A 26,882-nucleotide genomic window follows, 5' to 3' on the forward strand; every position below is an offset into this window, starting at 1 on the left:
AAGAAGTTGCATTTTATTTACATAATTTAATTTTTTATTAAATTCAATTTAATTATTAAGCACATATTGTGTACCCTAAAAATCTTTTTTTATTACATCAATACCTAGATCTGCTGATCTAGTCATGCTGGAAGTTTGGTCTTAGTGCATGTAATGTTGATTTCTTTATCGTTCTGAGACAATCTTTTAATTTTGAATGAATCCTGTGTTGCTAAAATGACCTGTAAGAAACTCAAATACTTAAAATGTGTCTTTACCTCTTTCAATTGATTTCCCAGGTTACATTAGACCCACTCAGTGGAAATGGAAGACTTTGAATACAGCGTGGAGATCTGTGACCGCGACTGGGAATGCTTCTTTGCAGAGTGCGAGGAGTGCAACCTGCTTCCTCCGTCGTTAGCAGGGCTGGACTCTGGGATGAGTGACTTTGATGAAAAAGGCTCCAAACTAAAGATGTTTCGCAAAGTCGACCTATTGTCCGGCGTTTCAGAGTCTGACCGACCCATCGACGGCCCCCCAGACTGCGAGGGCTCTCCTGTGGAGCATTACCTCAGCAAACGTGGCGCCGGTGCAATGGAGAGCGTCCTGTCAGGCAGTGAGGAGGACACACACCTGCAGTCTGTCAATATGTTCTTTGAAAGACTGAAAAATCTTTCAGAGACCGAGAGGCTTGCTGAGCCATGCCAAGAGAGAGCGGGAGGAAACGGAGGGGCAGCCGCGGAGGAGGAACAGTGTAGTGATGGGCACCGATCCAGGGGCGGCACTTTGCCAAAAAACATCCCCAAGTCAAACTCTCCGCCTGCCGGGGGGGAAACAGCAGTTGGCGCAGAGACGCCGAGGCCTGTCGACGCCATCAGCAAAATAAACACAAAGAAAAAAGTTGAGTCTGGCTCCAGCGTTTCCTCTGACTCTGCAGCCAGTAACTCCGTGCTCAAAACCAACATGTCAGCCAACCCTGAAACAGAGTTATTTATGAGAGGAGAGGCCTGCACACAAACACGGTGGAATCAGATTTGTGACTTACCGGAACCAGAAACACCTCTGAAGGATACTAAGCAGGAGCATTTCTTTATAAGTCAATTCACAGAAAGTGATCAGTGCAACAAGTATTTGCCCGGCAATGCAGAAATGGTGACACGGATTAAACGCAAGGAAGAACACAACCCTGTTTTTCGTGTAGACGCAACAGGCCTAAACAAATCAGCAAGCCCACAATCCTCTCCATCGGCCTCCATCAAGAGAAAGAGGAGGAAGAAGAGACGACTCGGCTTTGAGTCGGCCGACAGTGCCCACGGCTACGAGAGGCGGTTCTTAGTGAAGCCGAGCGACTCAGAGGAGGAGCAGTACTCGGGAAGAGGAGGAACGGGTCTGTGCTTACCTGACGATGTGAATTTATTTTATTCAAACTCACCACAAAACAATGTTGTGTCCTCTTTATACTCAGTCTCAAGCCGTCTTCCAGTGAGGACATCTGCTGAGGAGATCAAAACAAATGATTGCTGTCATATTGTTCCGCCCGGTGACAGTCGATACAAACACCCACTCAGACGGGAAAGGTGTAAAGTAGCAACTTTGGCTGAAAATCATGCAACAAATAATAAGTCTGTTGCACCCTGTGTCGACAATGCAATATCAGCGACAAGCAGCCGTGTTAATGTGGAAACAGATTCACAGCCATGCATGAAATTACAAGTTGGAGAATTAACAGAATTGAATAAACATCCTTGGTTGGGGGTTTCCGTTCCCGGCCGTGTGACTGTTCGATCAGACAGAAAAACAGCAAACAGTGCAGACAGTCTCCACGAGGCTGATAGGGCGAGTCATTCGATCAGTGGTCGTGAAAACGGGCACAACCTTAAGTGTTGTGCAGCCGAGGTCAAATCAATCACTCGCAGTATTTCACCGAGCGCAGAGTCAGATGATCGCGCCGTGGGAGTCGGCCAAAACGACAAACTATCCGAGGCTAACTCAGTCCTGGCTGCAGAGGCTGGAAACTCAGTCAGAGAGGACAGCACACCGTGTCACGGACCGGCTGAGTCCCAACAACAGCTGGAAATCGAGCGTCATGACACAGACCAGTTAAGCTCCGCTCTGGACAACACAAAACCACAGCAATTCAACACCACAGCCCTTCCATTCATACTAGAGATTTCCAGTGAGGTGACCTTACCCGATACCTTACCTTTTGCCTCCGATTTAGACATAAATAATACAGTACAGCAAACGGAGCGCCCTCTGGAGGTTCAGGCTTTGTCCAAATTAGCTCAATTAGCAGCATCTCGGTTAGTGTCTCCTGGGAATCCCGGCCCATCTGTGGAAATCATCAGTCCGAGAGAAATCAAATTGTTCACCTCTAAAGACGTAATAACAAGTCCTTCACTTATTACATCATTATCATCCCTGCTCACAGAATCCGGAGCGCCACTCTCAAATGAAGACATTGCTGACCTGTCTGGTAGCTTCTCTTCATCTGTCAGACAAAATGAGTCTGGAGGTCAAACAGAAAAAAAAACACTGATGTTGTTTACACACAAGGACGGAGAAGCTGAATCTGGACCTAAAAGATGGTCCGAATCAAGTTACTCAACAGAATCTAAGTGGGATTCACTGGACGGAGCATGGGAGGCTGAATGTGAACCTGAAAACGCACCAGATTCAAAACACTCAGTGTTTGCCATGTCTTCTTTTTGGAGGGAGATGGAGAAGCTGACGATAAATGACATTCTTGGATTACGATCCGTGCCACCTCTTCCAGAAAGTCAGGAAACAGACGCGTCTGCTTTAACTGATTCAGGTTTTTTTACACAATCAGATGAGTCCAAGCTCAAACAAACCAGTGAGCACATGCCCAGTGTTCCTGATCTTGAAAAATCAAGTTTAGGTGCTGTTCTGGGAGCTGATTCTTCCCTTTCGAGAAGTGTTCTATGGGAGAGTGAACCTGTGCTGATGAGTCTAGGTTCAGATACTTGCACAGATAATACAATGATGACGTCTGTGAGTAACATTTCTCAACCAGTCTTCTCTGGAAATGCACAACAGAGCCACAGAAAGATTTCCAAAACCTTAAGTGGGCACAATCTAGCTGCTCTGTATTCTGACTCATTCAGCTCCAGGTTGAAAGGCCAAACGTTACAAACCCTAGATGAAGAAGGATCAGAAAAGTTTGAATGTCTCTTTGAGGATAAGACACCAAAGCAAGCGGACATGGATTCTCCACCTTCCTCTTGGACAGATGGCTACAGAATCTCGGTTTCCGATATTTTCCAGTACCTCTTTGGTGGAAAGCCGTCGATTCCCAGCCAACCAGCCAAAGAAAATGTAACTACCTTCTACGCTGATGGAAATTCTGTTTCTGAAAATTATGATCACTTTTTCTCAGAGTACGATACAGAAACCTTCTTCTGCCCTCTCTTCTCAGCGGAGGATCAGACCAAAGGTGAGCAGGTGCATATCTGTTCCTACTCACGCTCAGCTTGTAGAAATCTACAGTTCCCTGAGGCGTATGAGGGCTTCTTTGCATCCTCCTCTCCTGATGATTCGTCAGTTGAATCTGATGAAGAGGACAACTGTAGACCTGTCAGGGTGGTGACCAGGTTTACCCACAACGCAAACTCATCCCAGATTTCGACAGACATTTATGACCATTTCTTCACAGACAGCGACCTGAGAGAGAACTTCTTCTGGAAAGCAACGCTCTCTTTCAGGAATGTGAATTTTTCTCGTATCACGGTGAAGAAGCAGACTCTCCCAAGCTCCCAAACGTCTCATGTACCTGTGAGGCAAAGTGGCAGATCCCTTCAAAGGACACTTTATCCCAGTAACGCTGTGCGGAATCAAGACGTGATGTTTCCTGATCCACTTCACTACTACCTGGAGGACAGGATCTCCAGACAGCAGGCGCTGCAGCCTTTCAGAAATGAGGGTTTACAGACGGCTGTTTCAAATCCAAGTAAGTGCAGTTTCCCCTATTATCACAGTAATGCATGAAGGTTTAAGTTAGGGTGTTAGGTTTTAGGCTGCTGCTGATAACAGTACATTTTAGATTAATAAACAGCAGTGAAATAAGTACTTTTTTGTTGGTATGTTTCTGTTTGTTCTTAGAGTGTAACTGGAGTAAGGGGATAGGATAATCCCAGATTAAATGTGTAGCTCCATCAGTATAATAGAAGAATCCAAATTCTTTAAAACTCTACATATCAGTCTAAATTGTTGGGTAATTTGGCTGCAATAAAAAGGTATAAATAACTGGTAAATGGTCTCTTATGGCAAACTGGAGGAGTGGAGAGAACATGTGATCTTATTGAACCTCAGAAGTTAAGTTCACAGCTGATTAATTCTCTTGGAACACTATTATCTATACTAAGCTTTAATAAATTCACATGTTGTGCCTTTAGAAATTAAATCATTGCATGTTGGCCAACCACAATATTTTGTGATCAGTCAGCTTAGTGGTGGATTTAGACTTTAAAGTGAATTAATAACTTGTGTGACATCTCTAAATTGGATTGTATTATTATATGGACAAAGATTGGTTCAATTCCATGGTCATGCCTAGCAGATGGTACATTGTTAAAACCAACGATTTTGTACATAGAGAAACGTACCTATTTTTTAAAAGTTTATACAAATGAAAAAAAAAATGATAATGTACAATATTTACAGTATATAGTGAAGCTTCTTGTGGGCAGTCATAGTGTAAGATATGTCGTAGTGTTAGATATGTGATCCACTCGGTCAGCTGCTCCAGTCATGACCGGGTCGGACTCTTACCTCAGCTGTCGGAGGACACTCACTGGGGTGCGCTGGTGAAAGTAGAGAGGAATGGTTGTACGTGATAACTTGACTCCACTCAATGATTGTCTTCTCCAAGCTGCCACCGGAGAACCCTAATTTATTAGTCTGGCTTTGAAAGGAAATGTCATCATCACATGGCGTCCGTATGTGTTCCCCCACTGAGCTTTAATTAAGATAATAACAGTCAGCATCATGACATGGCCTCTAATCTTTCACACTTGTCTCTGAGGATTATCTTCAAGGCCACAAGAGTCACACTTTCAAACTCCAGTAGCATCAAGCAGACGTGTGGCTTGCAGAACTGGAATCTGTGAAGGATGATGGGATTTGATCGGGTCGCGGTGTGACAGAACAGGAAGTCCCAACATATTACTGGGGGCTACTGCTCAGCTGTTGGGATGTTATTGCCAATTATGAAGCTCGGGAGCGCCCATTTGACACCTCTGTTGACCTGATGCTCTCCTTCTGTGAACTGCCTGTGTATGATCAAATAAAAGGATTCACAACACTATCTGTGATCCTCTGTCTCTAAAGGGCTGGATTCCTTGCTCCTGCCACTCCGACAGTCAGACATGTGTCTGGTTTGTATCGCCTTCGCTTCATGGGTACTGAAGACCGCAAACCCACAAGTTGGAGATGCCTGGAAAGCTGGTATGCTTGTTGATGCGTAGCAGTCAATTAGTTCCATATAACTGAAAGCCTGCGTATGAGACTTTTCTAAAGACTGAAATTACACAGTAGCCGCTTATTCTGTCAACGTGTATTTGTGTTCATTCTCTGATAAGTAACACAATGACTCACTTTTTCTTTGTAATTTACTTTCACAGTTCTGTTGGCAAACGTAAGTGCTCTGTCAGCAATCCGATACCTGCGTAAGTACGTCAAGATGGAGGCGGCCGCCAACGAGAAGGAATTACTCTGCTCTCGATACACGTCACCAGTGAAATTATCAATTTTCCCATGAATCCTGGATCTGAGTCACTGAGGGCCTTGATCCACTGAGGAATATGACACATGTTTAATGTGCTGCTCCGTGATTGAACTGTAACTCCTTTATTAACCCAAGTTTCACTGACGCCCTCATAGAATGGAAAGAGTTTTGTTTAATAACAGCTGTTTTGCTTCTGCAGGGCGAGAGGAGACATGTGTTTTTATCAGACAGGAGACTTTACAGGTTTGAGACATTTGTAAATAAGGTTTCAGGGAGTGAGATTAGCAGCAGAGCCCGGCTGAGCTGACGATGTTTGATGAACTTGTGATGAATGGATTAACTTGAATCCCTGACAAACAATTTAAATGGAGCTGTTGGAGCATGTTTTGTTTCAACTAGTTTTATGTAGCAGCTGATTTTATCTAAAGTGACTATGTTGACTATTTCATGATGTGAATGAGATCATATCTGTTGCAACATTTTTCACTGTAACAGAACCCCCATAGTTGTTATTGTGTAATTGTCATTGATTGTCATCTTTGCCAGTGTTCTTATTATGTATTTTATGAAGGGCATTTGATTGTCATGATTGATGATTTATAGAAGACTGTACAGTATTTGATCTAAGTTGCTCTGTGAGCTGTTCATATTTCGTGGATCGACGTCAGTTTAGCAACATTAAATTGAATTGTGTGCATTGTGTCTGTTGTCATTCCTCAGACTATTCCTGGAGGTGCAGCTTTCCAAACACTAGAGGGCAGCACAAGCTCACGTGATAATATGAATTGGCTCAGCTGATTGAGCTGCAGTTTCTAAGTAATTCCTAATAATACAATTTGCCCTAGAAATCTAGTGAAGTTCAAAATACATAGTTTGATTTAATACATTTTGTACATTACGAGATATTTCTTGACTAATATTAATGTATTTTTCTCCAGTAGACGGCGTGGTTGAGCAATAAAATATAGCTGTTACACTTACAGTATTTTCATACAAACACTCAGCTGATTGGATTTTTATGCAGTTTTCATTAAGTTCACTGACACGGACCAATTTTGTCTTTTAAAGCCCAGAAAGGGAGTTAATCCTACTTCAATGATATCTGGTTGGTTTTTCACATCATCATTTCATTTCATCAGTATCACTCATCAGCTTTTTCTTGTTTCGAAAGAGCACATTTATGCAGTAGTATAATCTATTTACTGTAATATACATACAACATATTTAAAAGTCCCATAACAATAAGAATAAAAAGATACACAGGATTAAATTATACTTTTATTAACAAATATAAATAAACACCTCAAACAAAAATGGAAAAGAGGAAGCCATACGGTTATCAGTACAATGCTGTAGTGACAGCAGCACCTTTAAGGCAGTCCATTAAACGCACATCTATTTGTCTTGATAATGTATCATAATAAAATAATATATGTACAACATTTACAAAAATATACAACCTGTACATTAGCCCTCTTGGAATGCTTTTAATAGCTTTCAGCTGAAACAAAAAGACATTTAACAGCATGTTTGAAAATTACTAAATAATTAAAAACAGTCAGTTCTTGCTCTCGTCTGAAAGCTTTAGTGCAACCAGCTGTCTTCTCTGTTGAATGCTACATCACAAACACACAGCTGAAGTACGAGTCTGTCACTTTCACAATATTTTTATTTAGCCTGCTGCTTTGCATGCTTGCACTCATCCTCCGCCTGCTCAACTGCACTACATCCGACAGCGCAGGTCCCTTGATCTGCCGGCTCACACTGTACACAGCAGGAGCAGCACAGGCTGTGCCGGTTGGCTTTTATTATCCCTCCGATAGAGATCTGTTGTTTGCACACGTCCAGACGAGTGGCCCGGCTATTGTTTTGTTTTATGACCATCTTTGCTGGGTCGCCATGGCACCAAGGCCTCTGGCCCCATAGTCTAATCCTGTCCAGTGTGTCGAAATTCCAGACGTTGGCTGATTCATTCCAGTATCACAGTCGTCCTCCCAAATGTTGTCATAGTCCATTTCCTGGTCATCTGGTTCTGTTGGTTCGAGGTACGAGTGGTGATCTATAGGAGCGAGAGAAGATTCCAAGGCTTTTAGTTCTGAACAATGAAAGACAAAACATTGCCTTCACTGAATCAACTTGGACATAGCTCCAAGGCACTTAAGGTGTCATTGGCTTTATTCCAACGTGTAAACAGTAAAACTGCCGGGGTAACATGCCACTGCTACTCCACCTTCATTCTTTCTAAAGGTACAGCAACATGCAGCCTGACAGATAAAACCACTTGTTATATCATAGTGTGGTTAAGACTTGATTTAAAGTCAATTCTAGTTTTGTTTTCATATGTGACAAGAACCTGTAGAAACCTGCCCATCACATTGCACAGTGTTCTCTTAATCCCATCAAATGGAATTGAGAGCCACAATGGCTGTAATGGTATCGGCTCATTTGCTTGTTTCCTGCACTTTCAGTTCTGTAACTTTTAACCTTCTGTCTAGCTGCTGAGAGACCAGAGGGTTAAATCAGTCCAGAGCGTCTGCAGTGTTTAATTTAAGGTATATGTGAGTGTGAGCTATGTTGTGTGTCCTTGCTGGTGCTTAGGAAGGCAGCAGACAAGGTTGACTTTCACAACTGACACTTGTGGGGAAATACGATGCTGCAGTGTTTGCTATGATTTGAATGAGCGCCCGCCGATAGAAATATAGATTTTGTGCAGCCGTGCAATGAAAACAAGCACGCTCCTCTTTTTGTTTGAAACACTGAAACAAGTTCAATCAACTGATCTTTTTTTGTCAGGACAGTAAGTTTATAAGTGTTTATGATCCACCTCTTGAACACACAGTCAACACACGTGTGCACTAATACACGCAAACAGAAGAATGTTTTATCAGGTGCATGCCTTCAGTTGTTACCTGGTGAGTAGCCGTAAGGCATCTGAGAGGTGTTCCTCGAAGAGCTCGACGGGAGAATCATCTGTCGACAGATATGAAAGGGCGAGAAAGTTACTTCCTGTGATCAACTAAAACAAACATTCTTATATTTGGTGAAAATATCAAAGACTGTTTCACATATGGCCCCAGATCAAATATCACCTGCTGAACAAGTGAATAAACTCGCCCTGCTACCACACAGAGCTCCATCGCTGCTCTTTGCACCGCCACATTCCAGGAACAGGAGCGTCCTGAGAGATGAGTACTGTCACATTTCTCACCTGCTCTTGCATTCGGCCGGGCACGGGCAGGAGCTTTAGTCTGGAGACGGCCTCGGCTCTCTGCTCCGCGTGGCTTGGAGGACCCTCCATATCCAGGCTCAGGGCCTGTCCCTGGGAGTTGGTCAGAACCAGGCTTCTCCTGCCGCGCTTGCCCATGGGAGGGGTGTGGAGCTGGAAGGAGGGCGGTGGGAGCTGCTGCTGCTGGTGGTGGTGGAGGTGGTGGCTGTGGTGTTGAATTGGCTCTTGCCAGCTCTCCTCCTTTAATAAAATTAATAACATTCTGATTGAGTAATGATGGTAAATCTTGTTATTAAGAAATTACTTTTGAATTATTTAAGAGTGTGACCAATTTGATTTGACCAGAAACTAGCAAATACAATAAACTTGATTCTTAAAGGTAAACACATTTCAGTAATTAATTTGAATATACAGACCCAGAATAAATAATTGCTGGTTGTTATTAAGTGTCTAAACTAACAGTGACTGATCATTCTTACTTTTTCTCTGAAGTGTGTGTGTGTGTGTGTGTGTGTGTGTGTGTGTGTGTGTGTGTGTGTGTGTGTGTGTGTGTGTGTGTGTGTGTGTGTGTTGTGTCTGCGATGCTTGATATCAGAGAAGCTGTGCAGGTGTAAATTGAACCTATGGATCCAGTATCATTGACCCACTTACCGATGGCATGGCCTCATCCAGGGAGTAGATTTCAGGACTGCAGGGCTCGTCGTACAGCGGCGATAGGGGCTGTCGGGGAGCGCACATGTCCGAGTGGCGCTGGGGGCCGTTCAGGGAGTAGTTCAGGGACGTTTGAGGTGTGCTCCAGCTGTTCGACTAATCACAAATGGGTTTCGGACAGACAGAGGCAGAAGTTAGTTTAAAACACCGGCTGACGAGAGGAATATCAATCACTTAGTTCCCATCGTCTCATCTGACTTTCTCTCACATGCTCTTCAGATTCACATGAGCCAATAACACAAACCAGATCCGATTACCTAGTAGAGGATTTGGACTGATGCCAGTCCCTGATCTGCAGCAGTGCTATGTGTTGTCTCATAAATCAACCGTCAGCTGTCGGTGTTGTGTATAAAAATCTTAACTGCCATACGTAATGCAAGGATGTTCCATCAGTGACTGTTTACTGATTGGTGGCTTTGTTCTTCGTAATTAAATGTAATAGAGGTCTCATTCTTTGCACCATCACATAAATTATTCTTTCAGCATCGATTCTGCACTATTATCTCATTTGTTAACACATATCATGACCCCTCTCGTCCTCCTGCTCGAATCTATTTTAGTAGCTGCACACATGACGTGTAAAATAAGTCAACGGTCTCTGAGGGAATATTCGGTTATCGAGTGAGACGCCAGACTGAATTACCTTGACAAGTGGGGCTCTCTCCAATCGCTGCGGGCTGACACGGTGCAGGGCAGAGTACGGCGTGCTGTAGACCTGAGACGCCACCGAGCTCTCTGCAGGCTGGAGGTAGGAGTTGTGCTGCGGTGAGGAGTAGCGCAGGGACAAAGGTCGTAGGTCACGCTCGGGCCTGGTGTGGGAAGACATGCTGTTGTTCCTGCTCCCCAGGCGGGCGGTCTCGGCTGAGGAGGGACGGCTGTACTGTACGTGGAACAAACACAACCAGGGCAAGAGTCAGACAAGAGTCGTAGCCAGTGCTGTATATTCGTTACAGTACTTAAGTACATTTTTCAAGTACCTGTACTCACATAGTTCTATTTTCATTTACTTTCTACTTTTATTCTCATATATCAGCAAATACACCGTATGTACTTTATAAATAATCAATAACAGGGGGATTTGGTCCATAGATCCAATCATATCATTAGAGTCCGCCCCTTGCTACAGCAGCACTACTGGTGATGAGGAAACCCCTGAAACACCGCCTCGATACAGCCATTCATACTGACAATATTTTTTTCAGGAGCATCTAAAGTTTTCTTTATAAATAAGTAGTCTGTACTATTGTATCAAACTGAATAGACAGTAGTCTCAGTTAATGATGTAGTGGACTGTTGCATTAGCGAAGAGGACTTGTACTTTTAATACTATTAAGTATATTTAAAAACAAGTCTTACTTTTACTTGAGTTAAAAAGTTGATGTGGTGTAACATATTTTTTTTCAATTTATATTATAAATTTATTGCTTTATAAAGTAAGTGTAAAATGTTTTACAACACAGCTAGAGTCCGAGATTTTAACCAGTGAGTCCTTGTAGAGCAAATGTATTAAACAGTTTCTCCTGTTTACATCATTGTTTTTTAATCTTCATTTTGTGTTTTTGGAGAAAAGAGTCTCTATCAATCTAATAGGGTGAGTGCTGGTTCAGCTGAACAACAACTTGACTTCTGGGCATTGAGCCCTCGCCTCGCTCAGCTAATTGAGTGGGCTAGTCGTCCTACACAGCGAGAGTCTCAGTTCTTCTAAAACATCTTTGCTGAATCAGACTTTATTGACGGCATACTTCTCTATACAAATAGAAACTTAAAATATAAATATGATAGAATGCTGTTATGATTTTTTTACTGAAAGGCCTGAGGATTCCCTACTCCTCCTCTGTGGGTGCAACAGGAGCCGTTAGGTGTCTTGACCTCACTTAATAATTAACTTTGTAAAGGGAATGTGTTGCTGCTCAGCTCCACCAAAACAAACATTCTTTCTATGGCTAAAGCTAAATCCTTCCACCTTTATATCAAATAAGATTGTACTGTGCATTAATTAGTCTAAGAACAGTTGAACGTGAGAATTGACACATGGCTGACTTACACAGAGCGGTTCAGCGTATCCTGGGGTGAGAGGGTTGTCATCATGAATGGGTAGCTGAAGGTTGTGGGGCCCACGTCCACTTGTTGACTGGCTGAACTTAAGGGACTCACTTCTTCCTTGGCTATTTCCACTCCACCGGTCAAACTGGGGAGCCTAGAAAATGATAGGAGCCAGAAATAAAACATTTAAATAAAGATATTTCGACTAAGAATAAATTTGACAAATGTAGTTTTTGTAAATCATATCATAGTTGTGGTGATTTAAAAAGAGTCTGTGTCCTCTTTCACCTCTACTCATACTTGAACCCTCACATGTCCCTGCAGGTTCACAAACCAAGATAGCTTCCTTGATAGTTATGGTTCATCAACAGTTGTGAACAATGTAATAGTTTGCGGTCCGTGAAAGGAAGGGGGGGAGGGGGGGGGGGGCGTGTCTCACCTCTCTTGCCGTCGGAGTGTAGATGATGTCATACACAGGGGGCGGGGGGGTGAGAACAGGCACGTCAGCAGCTTTGAAATGCTGGATCCAGTCGCAGAACGTGGTCATATCCAGACACGAAATCACTATGGGGTTGATGAGCTTCCCTGGGAAGAGAGGAGCGGGGGGGGGGGACACAAAGACTGTCATTCGGTCCAGTCGCTCGCTGGAATGTGCTATAGTCAGAATGTCATTCACTGGGGATAAAACCAGCTCATTCATAGAGGGGTTATACTCTGTGACGCTGGCAGACCCATGCAAAAGGCCCACTTAACATAAAGCTTGCATAAGAACACACACTCATTAAAATTCCCCTTAACATGTCCGGAGTAGAGCAGCTCACTGATTCACTGTATTTACCTTCGATCATGAAGGTGTTGGGCTTGACGTCTTGGCAGGGAGTGGTCACAGTAATCATGTTGAGTGGAAGTTTCCCCTGTAATCATAATGACTGTTAGACCCAATACACTGACGTAAACAATGGATCTGTTCATATACACACCTCCGGATATTAGTAAGTGTAGGAGAGTGGTACCTTGTAAAAGAGCCCATCGTTCTCCTCTGATAGGATGATCAAGGTCGCCGGGTACATCACCAGGAGTCTGTCACTTTGTTCCTGTCGTCACAAGATAATAGCTGATAGTGAGCTGCGTGTGTCGAGACCAGTCAACCATTTGTTTACATATTCCCATAATAAAATTTCAACACCAATATGACGGAGGATTTCTTGGTGGAGATGTCTGGTTCTCTCTTCAGGCGCTCAGAAAAGGTTTGGCCCATTAAAGTCAAAGAGAACCTAAATCATATTAAAGCTTACATTTAACTCTCATATAAGTATCTCTGAAAAGTTCTCTTGTTTGCATGTTGTACAGGAGTTAATGGCACCAAGTCCTTTAATCTGAATGTAAGAATATAATCTCCAGTCATTCTGCCTGGGTGAGAATACAACTATGAATAACACGAAGCACAGAGGCGACCGTGAGACCCAAGGCAAACATAGACAATTTGCAAAAAACGCCAGTGTTTATCCTTTAATACTCTGCTGAGAGGCACAGTTTGAATCCCAGTGAGAGCTTCAGTCCAGCCGGTCGGGGGGGCATTTAAAGGTGCGGCAGACGAGCAGTTTATGTTTCCTCTCCCTCGCGGAAGGTGTGTCTGGACAGACAGCTGACATTCCAGCTGTGAGGTGAGTTGAGTCACTGGGAGCCTGGCGAACGGCTCTCACACAACCCGGGCCCTAAATCTCACTCACTTCCACAGGGACTGACGCTCGGGCCCATATGAGAATTAATTACAGATAACCATGCATGCTGTGTCAAGACTCCTGTTTTTACTGGCTGCTATGGGATCAGCATTATTTATTTGTGCTCATGTCTGATCTGGTTAGCACAGAGTCGTGTTTGCTTCACAGGCTAGTTGCAGGTGTCTGACACTGTTTTGCACCTCGGTAGAATAATAAAGAAACCAGAGTTACATCTGCAGCAGAGGCACCCTGTTGCCAAAAATATGGACTCCACCCATTTCAGTCACTCCTCACACCGTGTTAAGGTAATGTGTGTGTTGCGCAATTTCAGAACTGTGAGTCACTGGGATTTTGAGCTGATGCTATTGAGCTTTTTAAATGTGAAAAATTCCCGGAGGACGAAACCATGTATCACTACAGGCGGCTGTAGTCAGGAGTTAATGTGGGACAACAAACTACCAATCACGTTATCGCCTCTACCCGTGGCTCAACTGCACATTCCCATAAATAGTAAAGAGTCAAGATCATGGGTTTTATCTCTGCGTGACCAGAAATGATGATTCACTCCAGATAAACAGCGGTGACGTCGTACCTGACAGGGCAGGTGCTGCAGCCGGACTTTGGTGACATAGGTGATGGGGCCCAGGCTGTCTCGCTGGGAGCCCTCCCACTCGTAGATGGGCTCTCTGTTGATGGAGTTCCTCAGCTCCTCTCTGCCCTCGGGAGCCCTGTCTTGGTTCAGCTACAGAAGGTACACAGGGGAAAAACAGAAGTTCACAACGAATCTTCAGCAATGTAAATATTAACATTCCTCTGACCCTAAGCAAATTTAAGCGTTGAATGTTTGTCCATAGAAACAGTTCCCAGCTAAGGCTCACACAAACATTGTCAGTACAGCTATTTCCTCGTGACACACTTAGGTTCATGTGTTTCATCAGCCGTTTCCCCACCTGTGGGTGTGGAGTCAACCCTGTGCAGATGTGATTTTGATATTGACTGTGATGTGGTCAAGGCCACTCCTTAGTATCCAGGCCTCAGGCAGAGCCAGCAGTGACCTACCTGACTCATCAGAGCTACACGCTCACACACATCCTGTTTTCAGGAGCGGCTGAAGCCAAACCACTTTCTTGGCTAATCCACCAGGTGGGTTAAAAGATGATGACCACATTCTGTTGCAGCACGAAAGCCAGGTTTTTATGCAGCTTGATATAATATAATAGGTTATTTCGAGGCAGGTGGCATTCAAACATTTGGTCTAACTCACCTTCACTCTGGTGAAGTTTTCGATTGTAGTTGCGGTGCCTCCATTTGCCTCGATGTTTTCCTTCAGAAGGCCAAACCAAAGGTCCAGCTCGTCTTGGTTGGCACAGTAGACAACTATGGAGTTGAGGCTGACACCTGCAGGGTGCAAAGGTCACAAGGTCAAAAAAGGAAAGTGGCTTTTGGGAATTTTTCTCTCCAAGCCTTTTTTTCAGGGAAATCTCTGACGCAGTGGTTAATCATTAACTGTGAGGTCACCCGTAGCGTTCTTGGCTGTTTTGCACAAGTTATGTTGTAAATGTTAACACATGTTGAAGTGAGTAAACCACATGTAAGACCTACTGTGAGAAGATCTAACGTCTGACCTGCTTCATCTGGTATTTAAAAGTCAGAGCCCCCCCCCCCCCCCCCCCCCACAGTGTTTACTCAGGAGGAATGACCAGGGTCTGGGATGAAAAGAGCTGGAATCTCGTTCTATCTATCAGTCCCACACATACCACAGATAACCAGTACAGATAGTCTGTTTCACTCCAGCCCCTTGGCTTTGTCTGCTAATTCTCTGGAGAAGGCCAACTGACTGCTCCTGAAGACCTTGACCACCATGTGCTCCCCGAGTTCAGGCAGCACGTAGTCCGACGTTGCTGCTCTGTCAGTTTATAGACATTATTCACTTCTGTTAAAGGTAATTAAGTCTCGTTATCTAACTTTCACAGCAACATAAATTCCAACTGTGTAACAGCTTACAGGGATTTTCAGAGACCGTCTCGTGCTGTGTTTGCTTCGTCACCCGTAAACTCACCAACACCACTTCACACTGAAGCTGAATCATATTTCCGCAGCGCTCTCGGAGGAAAGCACTTGGTGAGAACCCTCACTTGACTCAGACGTTTGACACGCTTCCGCTACATATTTCCTGTCCGTGGCGAATCCCATAAAGCAAATCAAAGTCCACACTGCAACAACAGCCGGAACACAATACCACAAAATAACAAGCTTGATCCGGGGATGTCGGATGAGTGTCAACATTGTGAATGTGGAGACGGTTCAGATGTCAGTCCGATAGAAACTATAATCAAATGCAAACAAAGAAACCGTCTACTCTTCGTATTTGATTTTTTTTATTCTGTGGTTTTGCATTAGTCCCTGGCAAGAACCCCGGCCCTGTAGTCCCGGCAGCATCACATTTCTACTTAATGAAAAGAAATCGAGCCTCAGACTGTTTTGGTCTACCCAGAGTTCAAAAGCTAAGTGGCATTTCCACCGGGCATTAACCGGAGCAGTTTTTGGAATGTGCCATAGATTATGTGCAGTGACAAGGCTAAGAGCGGTAGCCGGGCTTTTCTGCTTGACAGCTGGGCCGACTGAAGTGCACCTGTCGTCTAACAAGCAGGGTCTTAAGGGCCGCTTTGGCCCCCTGACCCAGGGTGAAGGGGGCCCGGCTCTAGTTAGTCTTGGGGTTGAGTGGAGGTGAAGGGGGTCACAGCACCTTTGAATCACTGGAATGTGACAACATACGAAATGCTGCAGCTTGGAAAGAGGGTGTGATTTTTTTTCCGTGAGGAGATTTTTTTACTTTGATCCATAACTTAAAACACAGCATTAAAAATGTTGACAACTGCTCTAATTCATTCTCTGTCTTTTGTTATTGAAGTCTGGCGTTTGCTACTGACTTCTAGAAACCATGCTGGATTTGTTAATCAATCAGCCTGAGTGATTGATTAGATAAAGTCAACACAACCAATAAAAGTCCAAACGGATGATTATGACATTCCAGGGCTCGGTGCCAACCAACACTTGTTTTCTCTCCGCTGGAGTCGAAACTTACCGTTTATTTGAAAGGCGAATTCCTGGGGCTGGCTGTGGTTGCAGTTCTGCTGCAGGTTACAGATGGAGAGTTCTTTCAACGGAAGAGTTCCCTGTACACAAGACAACAAAAGGTTCGATCACGCTTCTTTGCACAAAAACAATCTCTCATTCTCTCAGTAAAAGCGTTCACTGCAACATTTCCTTTTCCAATTACTCCATATGAGCCAAATGTTCAGCTCTTAATTGTATTATTCACCTTGCGTCCCAGCATACTTTGCATTTGCCATCATCTACAGTGAATGCTAACTTATCCTGTATAAAGTATCATAGCCGTCTCTTCTTGACAAGAAGGTAAGCCGACAACAGACACAGTCAAATGATGATTAATGCCGGCTCACGCTTTACACATGGTGAAGTGACTTAATCATACTTTCTGTTTACGAACAATCTGCTGACTGACAGGGTACACATGTCAAAAGGTACGATTATGTAAAGTAAAAATCTGCCCCAAAGAAAGTTAAATGAAATGAATCCTGGGAATGATCATAAGGACAGATAAAGCGAAGCATTTGAAGGATCAGTCGTGAACATTGTGATATTGTCTAAGTGGAAGCAAACTCACCTGGTATGTTAGTCCGGTTGTGTTGTTAGAGACAAAGTGAAGGTGCGTCTGGAAGAGATCCAGGTAACAATCATGTATATCCTGCGGAGATAATGGAGAACGTCATAATATGTCCTGTCTAAGAAGTAATACACTGTAAGAAAACTACAATACTCGTATAACAGAGCCATCACGTTTCACCTACTCAGTGTTCAGGTTTCAAAACACACACAGGAGCTGATTTAACAAGACGCAGCCCGAATTGGAAAACTGAGAATCGATGGAATCAGCAGGTTTAGTGTTGATGAAATGAACCCTCACACATACAGGCACATGTCCGGAAGCCAATGATCAATCAGCCATTTGCCTTTTTCTGATGTTGGTCTCAGGTGAGAATCATTTAACATTCTTAAGATCGATTGTTTTTAAGGTTTCTCACTTCCTGTATTATTTACCTTGTGTGCGTCTGTTTGTTTGTTTGTTTGTTTGTTTGTTAATCAGATGCTGTATGATGCGTGGCAGGACTTATTAAACTGTGGTGCAGATCCGGCCTGAGATCTGGCTGATAGTTATGAATTTATGAAACGGATCTAGTTTTTTAAAATGTATTTCCTTAAGCTGACATTTCAATGCCTTATTCATACCACGGGGAACTGTTTTTATCGCGTTAAGCACTTGTGTTTGTATCAAAAGTCTCACACAAATTGAGTCATCGGTTGATCAGAATGTCTTGTTCCTGTATCACCTGCCGATTCATGGAGCGCCTACGGGAGATGTTCTGATTTAGCAGAAAGGACAAGGATTTCCGGGAAGGTGTGTCTTCTTTGAGCGTAAAATGTGATTTTAAAGTAACAATTTAAAAGCAATGGTCTTTGTCGTCAAATCTTTGGACAGTCATGCCTCCTCTCTGGAGTTCTTCTAGGTTTTACACATTGTGTTCTTTTGGCATCATGACGCTCTTCCGTCCAACACTCTTTCCGTTCTACTTTTTGACAGAGCTGTTGTGTCACAGCTTTGATGAATTGCAGTTCCCACAGTGCGGAGACGGCCCGTCCTCTATCAGTCCCTGGGATCAGAGGAACTCTCCCTCTCTCTCTCTACCCTGAGGTTTTCTCTGGGAGATGTTTCACAACTTTAGCAGCAGCGAGCATGTCCAAACACAGGCTGCGGCCCGCTTCGTGGAAAACCGATTGGATTATTCATTGCCTGCCATTACGTCAAGTTCACAGCGAGTTTCAGTTCGTCTGTCCGGTCATTCTCCACCTGTTTTCTTTAGTTTTTTTGGTTGGGGGGGGATTGACAGTCATGCTGATCACATGGATGACTGGCATGATGTGTCATCGTAGGCTTGGTCATTGTTTCAGACCTCATTAACCACAATGAGGACTGTGCAGCATGAGTTTTGTTTTCCTTTCTACTTGTTTTCCCGGTGTTTCAACATCGTCATTAAAAGGTCGTTATGGTTTGTCTCACCTGGCACTGGAGGAAGCGGAAGCGGACCTTGGAGCTGTGGATCATGCGTCCGTAGTTCTTCACATTGATGCTGCTCTTCTTCCAGCCGCTGGCCGGGTCGTAAGGAAACGGAGGATTCCATTTGATGTTGTCTATTGACTGCAGATCTTTGTGGCACATTTCCTGCAACCGATCATAATGTCAGTAAAAATAAACAGACATTTATAGAACTTCTCTCCGGTATGAGTGTGAGTTTCAGGTTAGTTCTCCTGCGAGCTGAGGGAGGGTCTTACCTTCCTGGGGGTGACAGTGCACAGGATATTGATGATGCTGTTGGACTTCTCCTGCCCCTCCTGGGGATAACTTTTGCGAAACAGGCGGCTGCTGCTCAAAAAAAAGGAAAAACCACGTGTTACCACTCACTCTGCCGTGTTTACCAGCTATTCATTGTTTGCTGTTGAGCTAAATCCCCAACGGCAGAGTCATCGGGGAGCATTTCCCGTACTTGTCAATTGACCGTCACCTACTGTTATCAGATGCAGAGTAGACCTTAACACACCCGTCTTTGCTCAGACTGTTTTGCATTTCAAGTTCAGTGGCAGAGACTTTGTTTTCAGTTTTTCTGTTCTTTACCTTCACTGAGGAGATAATGTTTTCAGCCCTGTTTTTTTGTTTCATGATTGGTTCGTATGTTTGTTTGCGAGCAAAATCCCATGAAAACAACTGAACGGATTTAAATGAATTGAAGTCTGTGGTATAAGTCAGGGAAGAAGCCATTGGGAGACGTGGCATTTGTCAAAAGAAATTGCTATTTCCCACAGGATAATTCCAGTTGGCAAAACAGGCAGATTAAGGGGACTTATATCTTTTAATGTGTGAAATTTGGTGAAGCTTGATTACATTTTAGGGTACTTTACTGTAGTGCCACTCCACTTTAGTGGGTAAATAACTGTGAATTGTGTTTTTTTTATTTATCTCACTTAATGTACAGTGAATCAACCAGAGACCCTTCCTTTGTCCTCGGCCCATCAATGCCAACCATTTAAATGATAAGAACAATCAGCTCTTATGTCTTTAAATTAAGGATGTGCATAGGAAAATCAGCATTCAATGTCCCTCTTTGTTTTGCATGACCCTCATCTGTTACCATTAGTGTCATGTCTACGACGAGGAAGCTCCCCCACTGCAACGATAAGACTGTGGGACTGCTCTTACAGTCTCAGCCTGCAGTTTATCTGCCTATCTGCACATATGTGTACCAGTGTCCTCGGTGCAACAACGCAGGCTTTTGTTTGCACGGTGGGAATCAAGGTCTGTCTCATCAGGAAGTCCATGTCCAGCATCGATCACTGACAAGTGTTCGGTGTCTGATACTATTCTGCTACGGCCCTGTTTAACTTGTGCTCACGTACACATATTAATAATGTGCACACTGATGCAATCTGCTGCTGCAACGTGAAAGAGGAATGTAGATAATAGATAGGTAGTTGATTTACACACCCAACATTCTCCAAATCGCTGCTGTTGTATTCAATGCACCACACTCCCCTTTCTCTGAAGGGAATACCTGACCCCGGCCTGATTCAGCAACACAAAGAGTGAGGAGGGTGCACAGGAAGCAAGAACACTGAATGCATTGTTCCTGTGTCGAACCATCAATCCCACTGGGAAGGTGTCTAAGCCGGAGTGGATGTTTCTGTTTTTTTTTGCCCTGTCTCTTATTTGTATTTGAAAATGAAGAGCAGCATGACACATTCTATCCAACCAGACCCTGAATCATCCCACAGGACAGATGTTCTGTAGCAGAGGTTAATCAGCATCAGATGTGCTGGTCCCGCAGAGTGGGCCGCGCCAATCGTAACATGCCCGGGCAAATAATCCCAACGGATTCAAGAAAACCAGATCAGAAATAACTAAGCATGTCTGTCATTTCCTGTATTTAATGCCTTCATATCAGATCACTACACGCCATCAGGTGCCATAAACCCAACGGTTTCTTTTATGGTGTACAATTGCCCATGTGTGATCGTGATAATGATTGGGGGTCAGCTCCGGAACTTTGGGGGGGAAACCAGAGTGACTTGACAGCTGGCAGATCATCTTCAGAGGGATGCAAAGAGGAGGCAAATGGTAACTGGATCATCGACACCGTTGCCCAGACAGGCAGCACTCAGGCACCACTCAGGCACGACACCCAGACTATGCTGCATAACCATATGATCCTGACAACCCGGCGTCACAAAATTCACAACCTACATTTAACCCCGCTGCTCAAACCCCGAGAAATACCAGGAATTCCTTCCGGCTGAAACACAGAGTCTGAAATAACAAACGGCCGTCAAGGGCAGGACATGTGCTCTGAGGGAGCACACTGAGGCGAGTACAGTAAGAATCCCCAGGACAGGTTGTGATTGTTCTTACCTGTTTCTGCGAATGAAGCTTTTACTGGAGAATCTGAAGTTGTGCTGGGGGACACATGACAGGCTGCTCCCCATGCTGCTGTGCTCTGTGAGGCTCCTGCTGCTGCTGCTCTGTAGACAAATGACTCCTGTGATGGAAGAGTGTTATCCAGTAGTGCCGTGTGTGTTTGTGTGTGTGCTCCCGGCTGAAGTCAGACTTGTACTGAGGGAGAAGTGGGCAGGGCGGAGAAGTGAGACCGGTGAGAGAGTGTGTGCGTAACAGGGGTGGAGTTTGGGGCTGTGTCAAAGATAGTGAGTGTGTGTGTGTGTTTGTCTGTGTGTGTGTGTGTGTGTGTGTGTGTGTCTGTGTGCTGAATAACCAGTAGGACTCACACCTTCTGTGAGTTGCCTCTGTCTGTTAAATCAATCCCAACAACAGAGAACAGGGGTGTGGGGGGTGTTCAGGGAGAAGTGTGCCATTTCACACCTTCCAGGGGCCAAATGGGCCTCATCGTTGTTTGACCGCTGCACTGAGTGGTCACCAAACATGGATGGTGTGTGTCAATCAAAGGCAAGATGGGAGCTTCCATTGGCATGTCCAGACATGAAAAATGCCTGCAGACTGTTTATTATTGACTCACATGCTCAAACTCAACTAAACTCAAGTGTCATCTGGAAACTTTATGTTTCACAATTCTAATGGATTTATTGATTTGGAAAGTAAAACTGCGTAGATGTTAAAAATAGCCCAAAGCTCCCTGTGATATTGAAACTGAGAAAGATAATTCATTTTAGGGTATCACACTATTAGATCGTTCCGTCTTTTCTTTGTGACATATTCTTCTTTAGCATTCTATCACATTTTGGGCGCTCGGAAGTCAGGATGGTTTGAACTGCACGTGTGTGTGTATTCAAATGCTCTATTTTCCACAAGGCTATGGGTGTATGCAAACATGTCTAGTTTGCATGTGAGGTGTTTGTTTGTAAATGAGATATCTGCCATGTAAAAAGTGAAAGTCAACAAAACTAAATTGTTGAGGCACAAGTTTAATTTCAGGGTTTTATCTTTATTTATTATCTTGCCAATATACTGTAAAGCTCATTATACAGAAACCATTCCCATGTAGACATTTAAGGAATTTTTGTTTTTGTTTTACAGCATTGAAGGCTCACACTAGTTTCCCGGCTTGTTTACCTTATATGATCAGAAACAAGTGGCCTTATCAGTCAGACGGAGTCAAACCCTCATGATGGCTTTGTGTTTGCTCATTAATTAGGTCACTGTCTGTGTCGAGCCGCTGCGCTCTATAGGCATCATTCAATGAGAACGTGTGCCGCTCGCTGCCAACCTGCTCGACCAGATTGTTCGAACAGATCCACCCGAGGCAGCAACAGACATCATCCTGTTCACAAACTGTAGACTTCAGGAGTGTGATTGTTCTTCACTCTGTGTGATTGTTCTTCTTTTGATTGGGCCCACTCCTCCCGAAACGGTCCAGCAGCTTAATCAATGAAGAAAACTGATTGAATTACATGTGATTTAAATGAAAGTAAATCATGGATCTAATCCGAAACCAATCCTTGGTAACGAGCCTGACTTGTTCTTCAGAATACACAAGTAAATACGTAATATGTAACTTGTGACAAACTCAAACTATAACAAATGTGTAGATGAAAGAAACAACATGGCGTGTAAAATTTAGGTCATAGAAATCATAAGGAGGAGAATATATATAATATCTCTAACATAGTATTAGTAATTTAACTCCTAACAATTAAATGAGGGAATGTTTAAAATGAGGCAACATTTGATTATTATTGATTATTTTGGTGTTACTTTAAATCATAACAATAACAACAATAATACACTTTATTTATTTAGCACTTTTCAAAACACTGGGTCAAATGACACAAGCAATTGAAAAACTGATTCAATTTCAAGAAATCCTTAATCAATGGAGCGTGGACCATGCACACATTCTTTTTTGTCCACATATTAAACTTTTTTATGAGACAGTAGGTACTATCAAGGATCCTGCAGGCTTAGTAAAGCTTTTTTACTTAATCCATTAAATGGAATGGATTCTTACTCTCAGGAAACATTGTTTTCTCTAATATAGAGCAATGCTAGTAATGCACACACTCCTCTGTAATGCACTATGCTTTTAAACAGGGTAAATACGATTAATTTATGTGACTTAAGTTAAAGGGACCTCTGAATCACTATTGTCATTGTAGCAGTTTGAGGACTTTATGTTTATTATATCTCATTTGGATCCATTGACAGTAATTTGATGCTTTTAATCAGTAATCTAACTGACTACACTATGGTCCCTGTAATTCAACCCATGCTGTCATCATTTGATGACAGGTTTCTTGTCTGGTTGTGTATCATCACTGAAAAAGCAGTAAAATGAACTTGATATTACACGTAGCCGACACGATGACTCATGTCTCTTCCGCAGTATTCCATGAGGAAGGCAGCTAAGAAAAAAACTGCCAGGGATTTTCTACTGTGATGACAATCCAGTTTCAGTTAGTGGTGTCAGAAAAAATACATCATCCAGGCGTGACAAAGATTTACATCTTGGATCCAGTCCGTTCTCAAGAAATGCAACAAAGGTTTTACAAGCAAGTAGCAGTGGCCGAGGTCCAAAACCCGGAGTGGGGAAATCTTTCCATGTAACTGAGTCCTGCACACACCTCCACCAAAGCCAGGTACTTCCCTTAAACTGCCAAACTGCACTAAATTGCACACACTCGAAGATATCTGTCCTCAAGAAAATGTTGAATATATTGGAAAACGCCCTATCTCGCAATATTAAAGAAACACCAAGTTTTGTGGAAATCTGTCCAGTAGTTGTTGGGTAATCGTGCTTACAAACAAACAAACAAACAAACTAACTAACTAACGTAGGTGTGACATAATCTCCTTGGCAGAGTAAAAATATAATACAAATATCAGGTATTATAAACCTCATCATGTAAATATATTTCCCCCATGACAAGAGTGAGACATCTCACCAGATATTGCATGAAATTGCCTGACTATGATGCATTTATTCATTCAGTGTTCATGAGGATGAATCTTGTTTTCTGTCACTCGACAACGACATAAATCACGACAAAACTACTTAAACTAATGAATGAAATTTCCCTTAACTTTAGTGTTTGAACTTTGAGAGGTGCTACAAGGGTGAGATGGTAAATAAATGCACAAAAAGCTAATGTAACTGATTATACTGTATATATTTAGCATTTACTCACATGCTGTATGCAAGCACATCACCATTCATCTTCAGTTTATAGTATCTACGTAAATATAAAATGATGCTATAAGTAATTAATTCTGTAAACAATACTCAATTAAATAGTGTCGTGTTGAGTCACATTGTTTAAAAAGCTCTGCGGTGAAAAGGTTGTGACTCACACTGATGTTTTTAAAAGTTAAGCTATTTCATCAACTTTCAAAGGCAAAATATAATCAGATGTTTTTAAAACTGGAATGCTTGTAGAATATTTCCATTTTTTTATTGACTGTTCTCCCAATGCAAATGAATTCAGCATCAAAGTTATCGTGTCCTTGACCCGTGTTGAAAGTACAACCTCAGTCTGAAGGCAGCATCTTGAAGTCCTACTTTGTGGTCTCACTAAATGTCAACCATGTTTAGGAGAGACTGATATGTGAGATATGTGACATCAGGATCCCCCCCCCCCACCCAACCCACCCACCCACACACAAACAACCCACCACCACAGCTTTTGAGGGTGACTGTTGTTATATGTGGTTGAACTCATCACATGGGATTATACAAACCAGCTTCTGCCAACGTTTTACAGGGCACCATTGAGGAAAGGAGACTTGAGTTTTAACGGTAGGGAATGTGCCTGTTGTCGCCCTGTGGGTAAGTTCACCACAGTAGATCTCACTCCCACAGTTTCTTGTCATATTACTCAACGGGAAAAAGGGAAATACCAGGTACATTTGCCAAAACCAACAGCATACAAACAGCCCATTCATTTCCCCGTCACGTTTTATATGGTGGGACCGACGATTCCTGAATGAGCTGTTTCCTAACAATAACCCACATGGTCATTAAAAATAATGACTTTATTTTTTGGTATGTTCCAGTTTCAGCCTTTGCTCCCAAAATAATAAACATGTCATCCAGCCACTCAGACCATTTACAGCTGATGCAAAATAAATTATACTTCATATTCCCCTAAAGTTGAACCCACCTGTTTCGTTTCATGAGATGAGAAGAAACCTCAAATCTATTTTCATAAAGCCCTTCCCTCCGTGTATGCTGTGTTGAACTTTGGCTCTCCCTGAGAAGTCTCTCGCTTGTGTTTACCCAGACTCAGCGGGTGAGAGCGGCGGTGCTAAAGTCACACCCCGGGCCACTAAAACGGAGTCTGGCTACGAGGCCCCCAACATCGGGTGTCCAACGGAGACTCCGACGTGCCAAAGTTCTCACACACGACCACCGTAGAGGATTCTTAATTGGACCTCGGCCCCACTTTGAAGACAAGATCAGTCAAAGTCAGTCCGAATGTTTCAGATTCTAAATTCGCCAGATGCCTGTTTTTGACACAGACTTTATTAAGTCTATGTGATTTATATCTAAGATTACTTTTATCAAGAGGTAACAAATATGCACATAGGATTTTTTTTATGACTTTTTGTATTATTTACTTTCTATTTTTTTTCCCAATATCTTAACTTGCATGGAAAGCAAAAGATTAGTAAGTCAATGGACAGTTACAATCGTATGCCGCTCAGAAACTGAAAGAAATCATAAAAGGTTTGTTAACAAGTTAAAAATTAAGCTTTATACTTTTATCAATCATATGAATTTGATTCAAAACTAGTTTATTTGTTTTACTGTTCTATTTATCTTTAATATTCCTGTACAACAATTTACCTGTACCTATCTACCAAACATTCTGAATATATTCTTAAATAGTTTTGTAAGGATTTTCCACCTCTTTCAAAGCTGATAAACAATATTGAATTGTTATGGAGAAGAAGTTGAAGTTTTCTTTAAGAGAGAATTCATGAAATTATATTTAAGAATTATCATAACCTCAAGTGCTGTTCTTACCTTATTGTATCATGCAACATCTGAATGTTGTCAACCTAAAACAATGGCCACTGACGTTTCTTTGAAGACAGGTTTGGACAGAATCAAATCGAAATGTCTTCGTATTGATAAAACTTCTTGTGCAATTCTAACAACAAATATACAACTGCAAGCTGTTAAGTAATTTGTGAACGTTATTTCACAAGCTTAAAATATGAATGACCCCTGAATGGGAGAGATGCCCTTTGAAATCAGACGTTGTAAACATGGACTGAGATACTTGATGTAGTTAAAAGGACACAGTCATGTCCGGTTTTGTGGTGCAAGTGTAATTTCTCTCAGACATAGATTCTGAATATACTGGGAATGAATGAGTCACTGTGTTATGGTAAGTTGTGATTGTATAAGCATCAGGTGATTTAAAGATGATTGGTCCACATCAGAGGTTTCGAAAGTCTTATTGTGGTTTCCTCTTATTACAAAGCTTGGAAAAAAGCGACCCCTCACTCCACTTTAGATTAGCTGAATTTCTGGATTTCCATGCGATCATGATGATTATTTTTTCCCTCTGGGGGCAACAGGTAACCTGAGGGTAGCCCATAGACAACCACTTCATACACAAGCTGTGTATAAAAGTAGCATAAAAAGTAGTGTGAGCATTCAAGAACCGCACAAGATTCCAATAATCTGAACAACACCTTTATTGGTGAAATACAATAAAGTGTTTTACCTTTTACGATTAAATATAATTCCTGGCTGAAAATATGCTGGTGTAGTTGAATTGAAAAGATGGTTTATGTTAGCTAGCTAATGAACTGTGATGTGCAGTAATTTATACTGTTCATATTGCTCTG

At 42.7% G+C, this 26,882-nt stretch overlaps 2 protein-coding genes across 2 annotated transcripts; one reads left to right on the plus strand and one right to left on the minus strand.

The window, feature by feature from the left end:
• Positions 1-303: 303 nt before the first annotated feature.
• Positions 304-6,416, plus strand: LOC133957380 (PPARGC1 and ESRR induced regulator, muscle 1). The gene is made up of 3 exons (XM_062392922.1): positions 304-3,949; positions 5,329-5,445; positions 5,622-6,416. The coding sequence occupies exons 1-3, from the start codon at positions 304-306 to the stop codon at positions 5,756-5,758; spliced, it is 3,900 nt and encodes a 1,299-aa protein (XP_062248906.1). The 3' UTR covers positions 5,759-6,416.
• Positions 6,417-6,990: 574 nt separating this feature from the next.
• On the minus strand, positions 6,991-21,149 carry plekhn1 (pleckstrin homology domain containing, family N member 1). Its single transcript, XM_062392675.1, has 16 exons — positions 20,967-21,149; positions 18,839-18,929; positions 18,567-18,728; positions 17,115-17,195; positions 16,512-16,602; positions 14,691-14,824; positions 14,019-14,168; positions 12,719-12,799; positions 12,544-12,619; positions 12,145-12,290; positions 11,707-11,859; positions 10,306-10,542; positions 9,603-9,758; positions 8,934-9,191; positions 8,635-8,695; positions 6,991-7,784 (listed from the first exon to the last, which is right to left on the minus strand). Exons 1-16 carry the CDS (start codon positions 21,038-21,040, stop codon positions 7,600-7,602), a joined length of 2,136 nt encoding a protein of 711 aa, XP_062248659.1. The 5' UTR covers positions 21,041-21,149; the 3' UTR covers positions 6,991-7,599.
• Between the last annotated feature and the right edge of the window lie 5,733 nt (positions 21,150-26,882).

The sequence above is a fragment of the Platichthys flesus genome, chromosome 7, assembly GCF_949316205.1.
Source record: "Platichthys flesus chromosome 7, fPlaFle2.1, whole genome shotgun sequence".
Taxonomy (NCBI): domain Eukaryota; kingdom Metazoa; phylum Chordata; class Actinopteri; order Pleuronectiformes; family Pleuronectidae; genus Platichthys; species Platichthys flesus.

Coding starts and splice junctions, on each gene's coding strand:
- plekhn1 (XM_062392675.1), bottom strand. CDS start 21,040: ATGGGGAGCAGCCTGTCATGTGTCCCCCAGCACAACTTCAGATTCTCC. Junction 12,620..12,718: donor ACGATGGGCTCTTTTACAAG/GTACCACTCTCC, acceptor TTATGATTACAG/GGGAAACTTCCACTCAACAT. Junction 9,192..9,602: donor TGGATGAGGCCATGCCATCG/GTAAGTGGGTCA, acceptor ATTTTATTAAAG/GAGGAGAGCTGGCAAGAGCC.
- LOC133957380 (XM_062392922.1), top strand. CDS start 304: ATGGAAGACTTTGAATACAGCGTGGAGATCTGTGACCGCGACTGGGAA. Junction 3,950..5,328: donor GACGGCTGTTTCAAATCCAA/GTAAGTGCAGTT, acceptor CTGTCTCTAAAG/GGCTGGATTCCTTGCTCCTG. Junction 5,446..5,621: donor TGGAGATGCCTGGAAAGCTG/GTATGCTTGTTG, acceptor TTACTTTCACAG/TTCTGTTGGCAAACGTAAGT.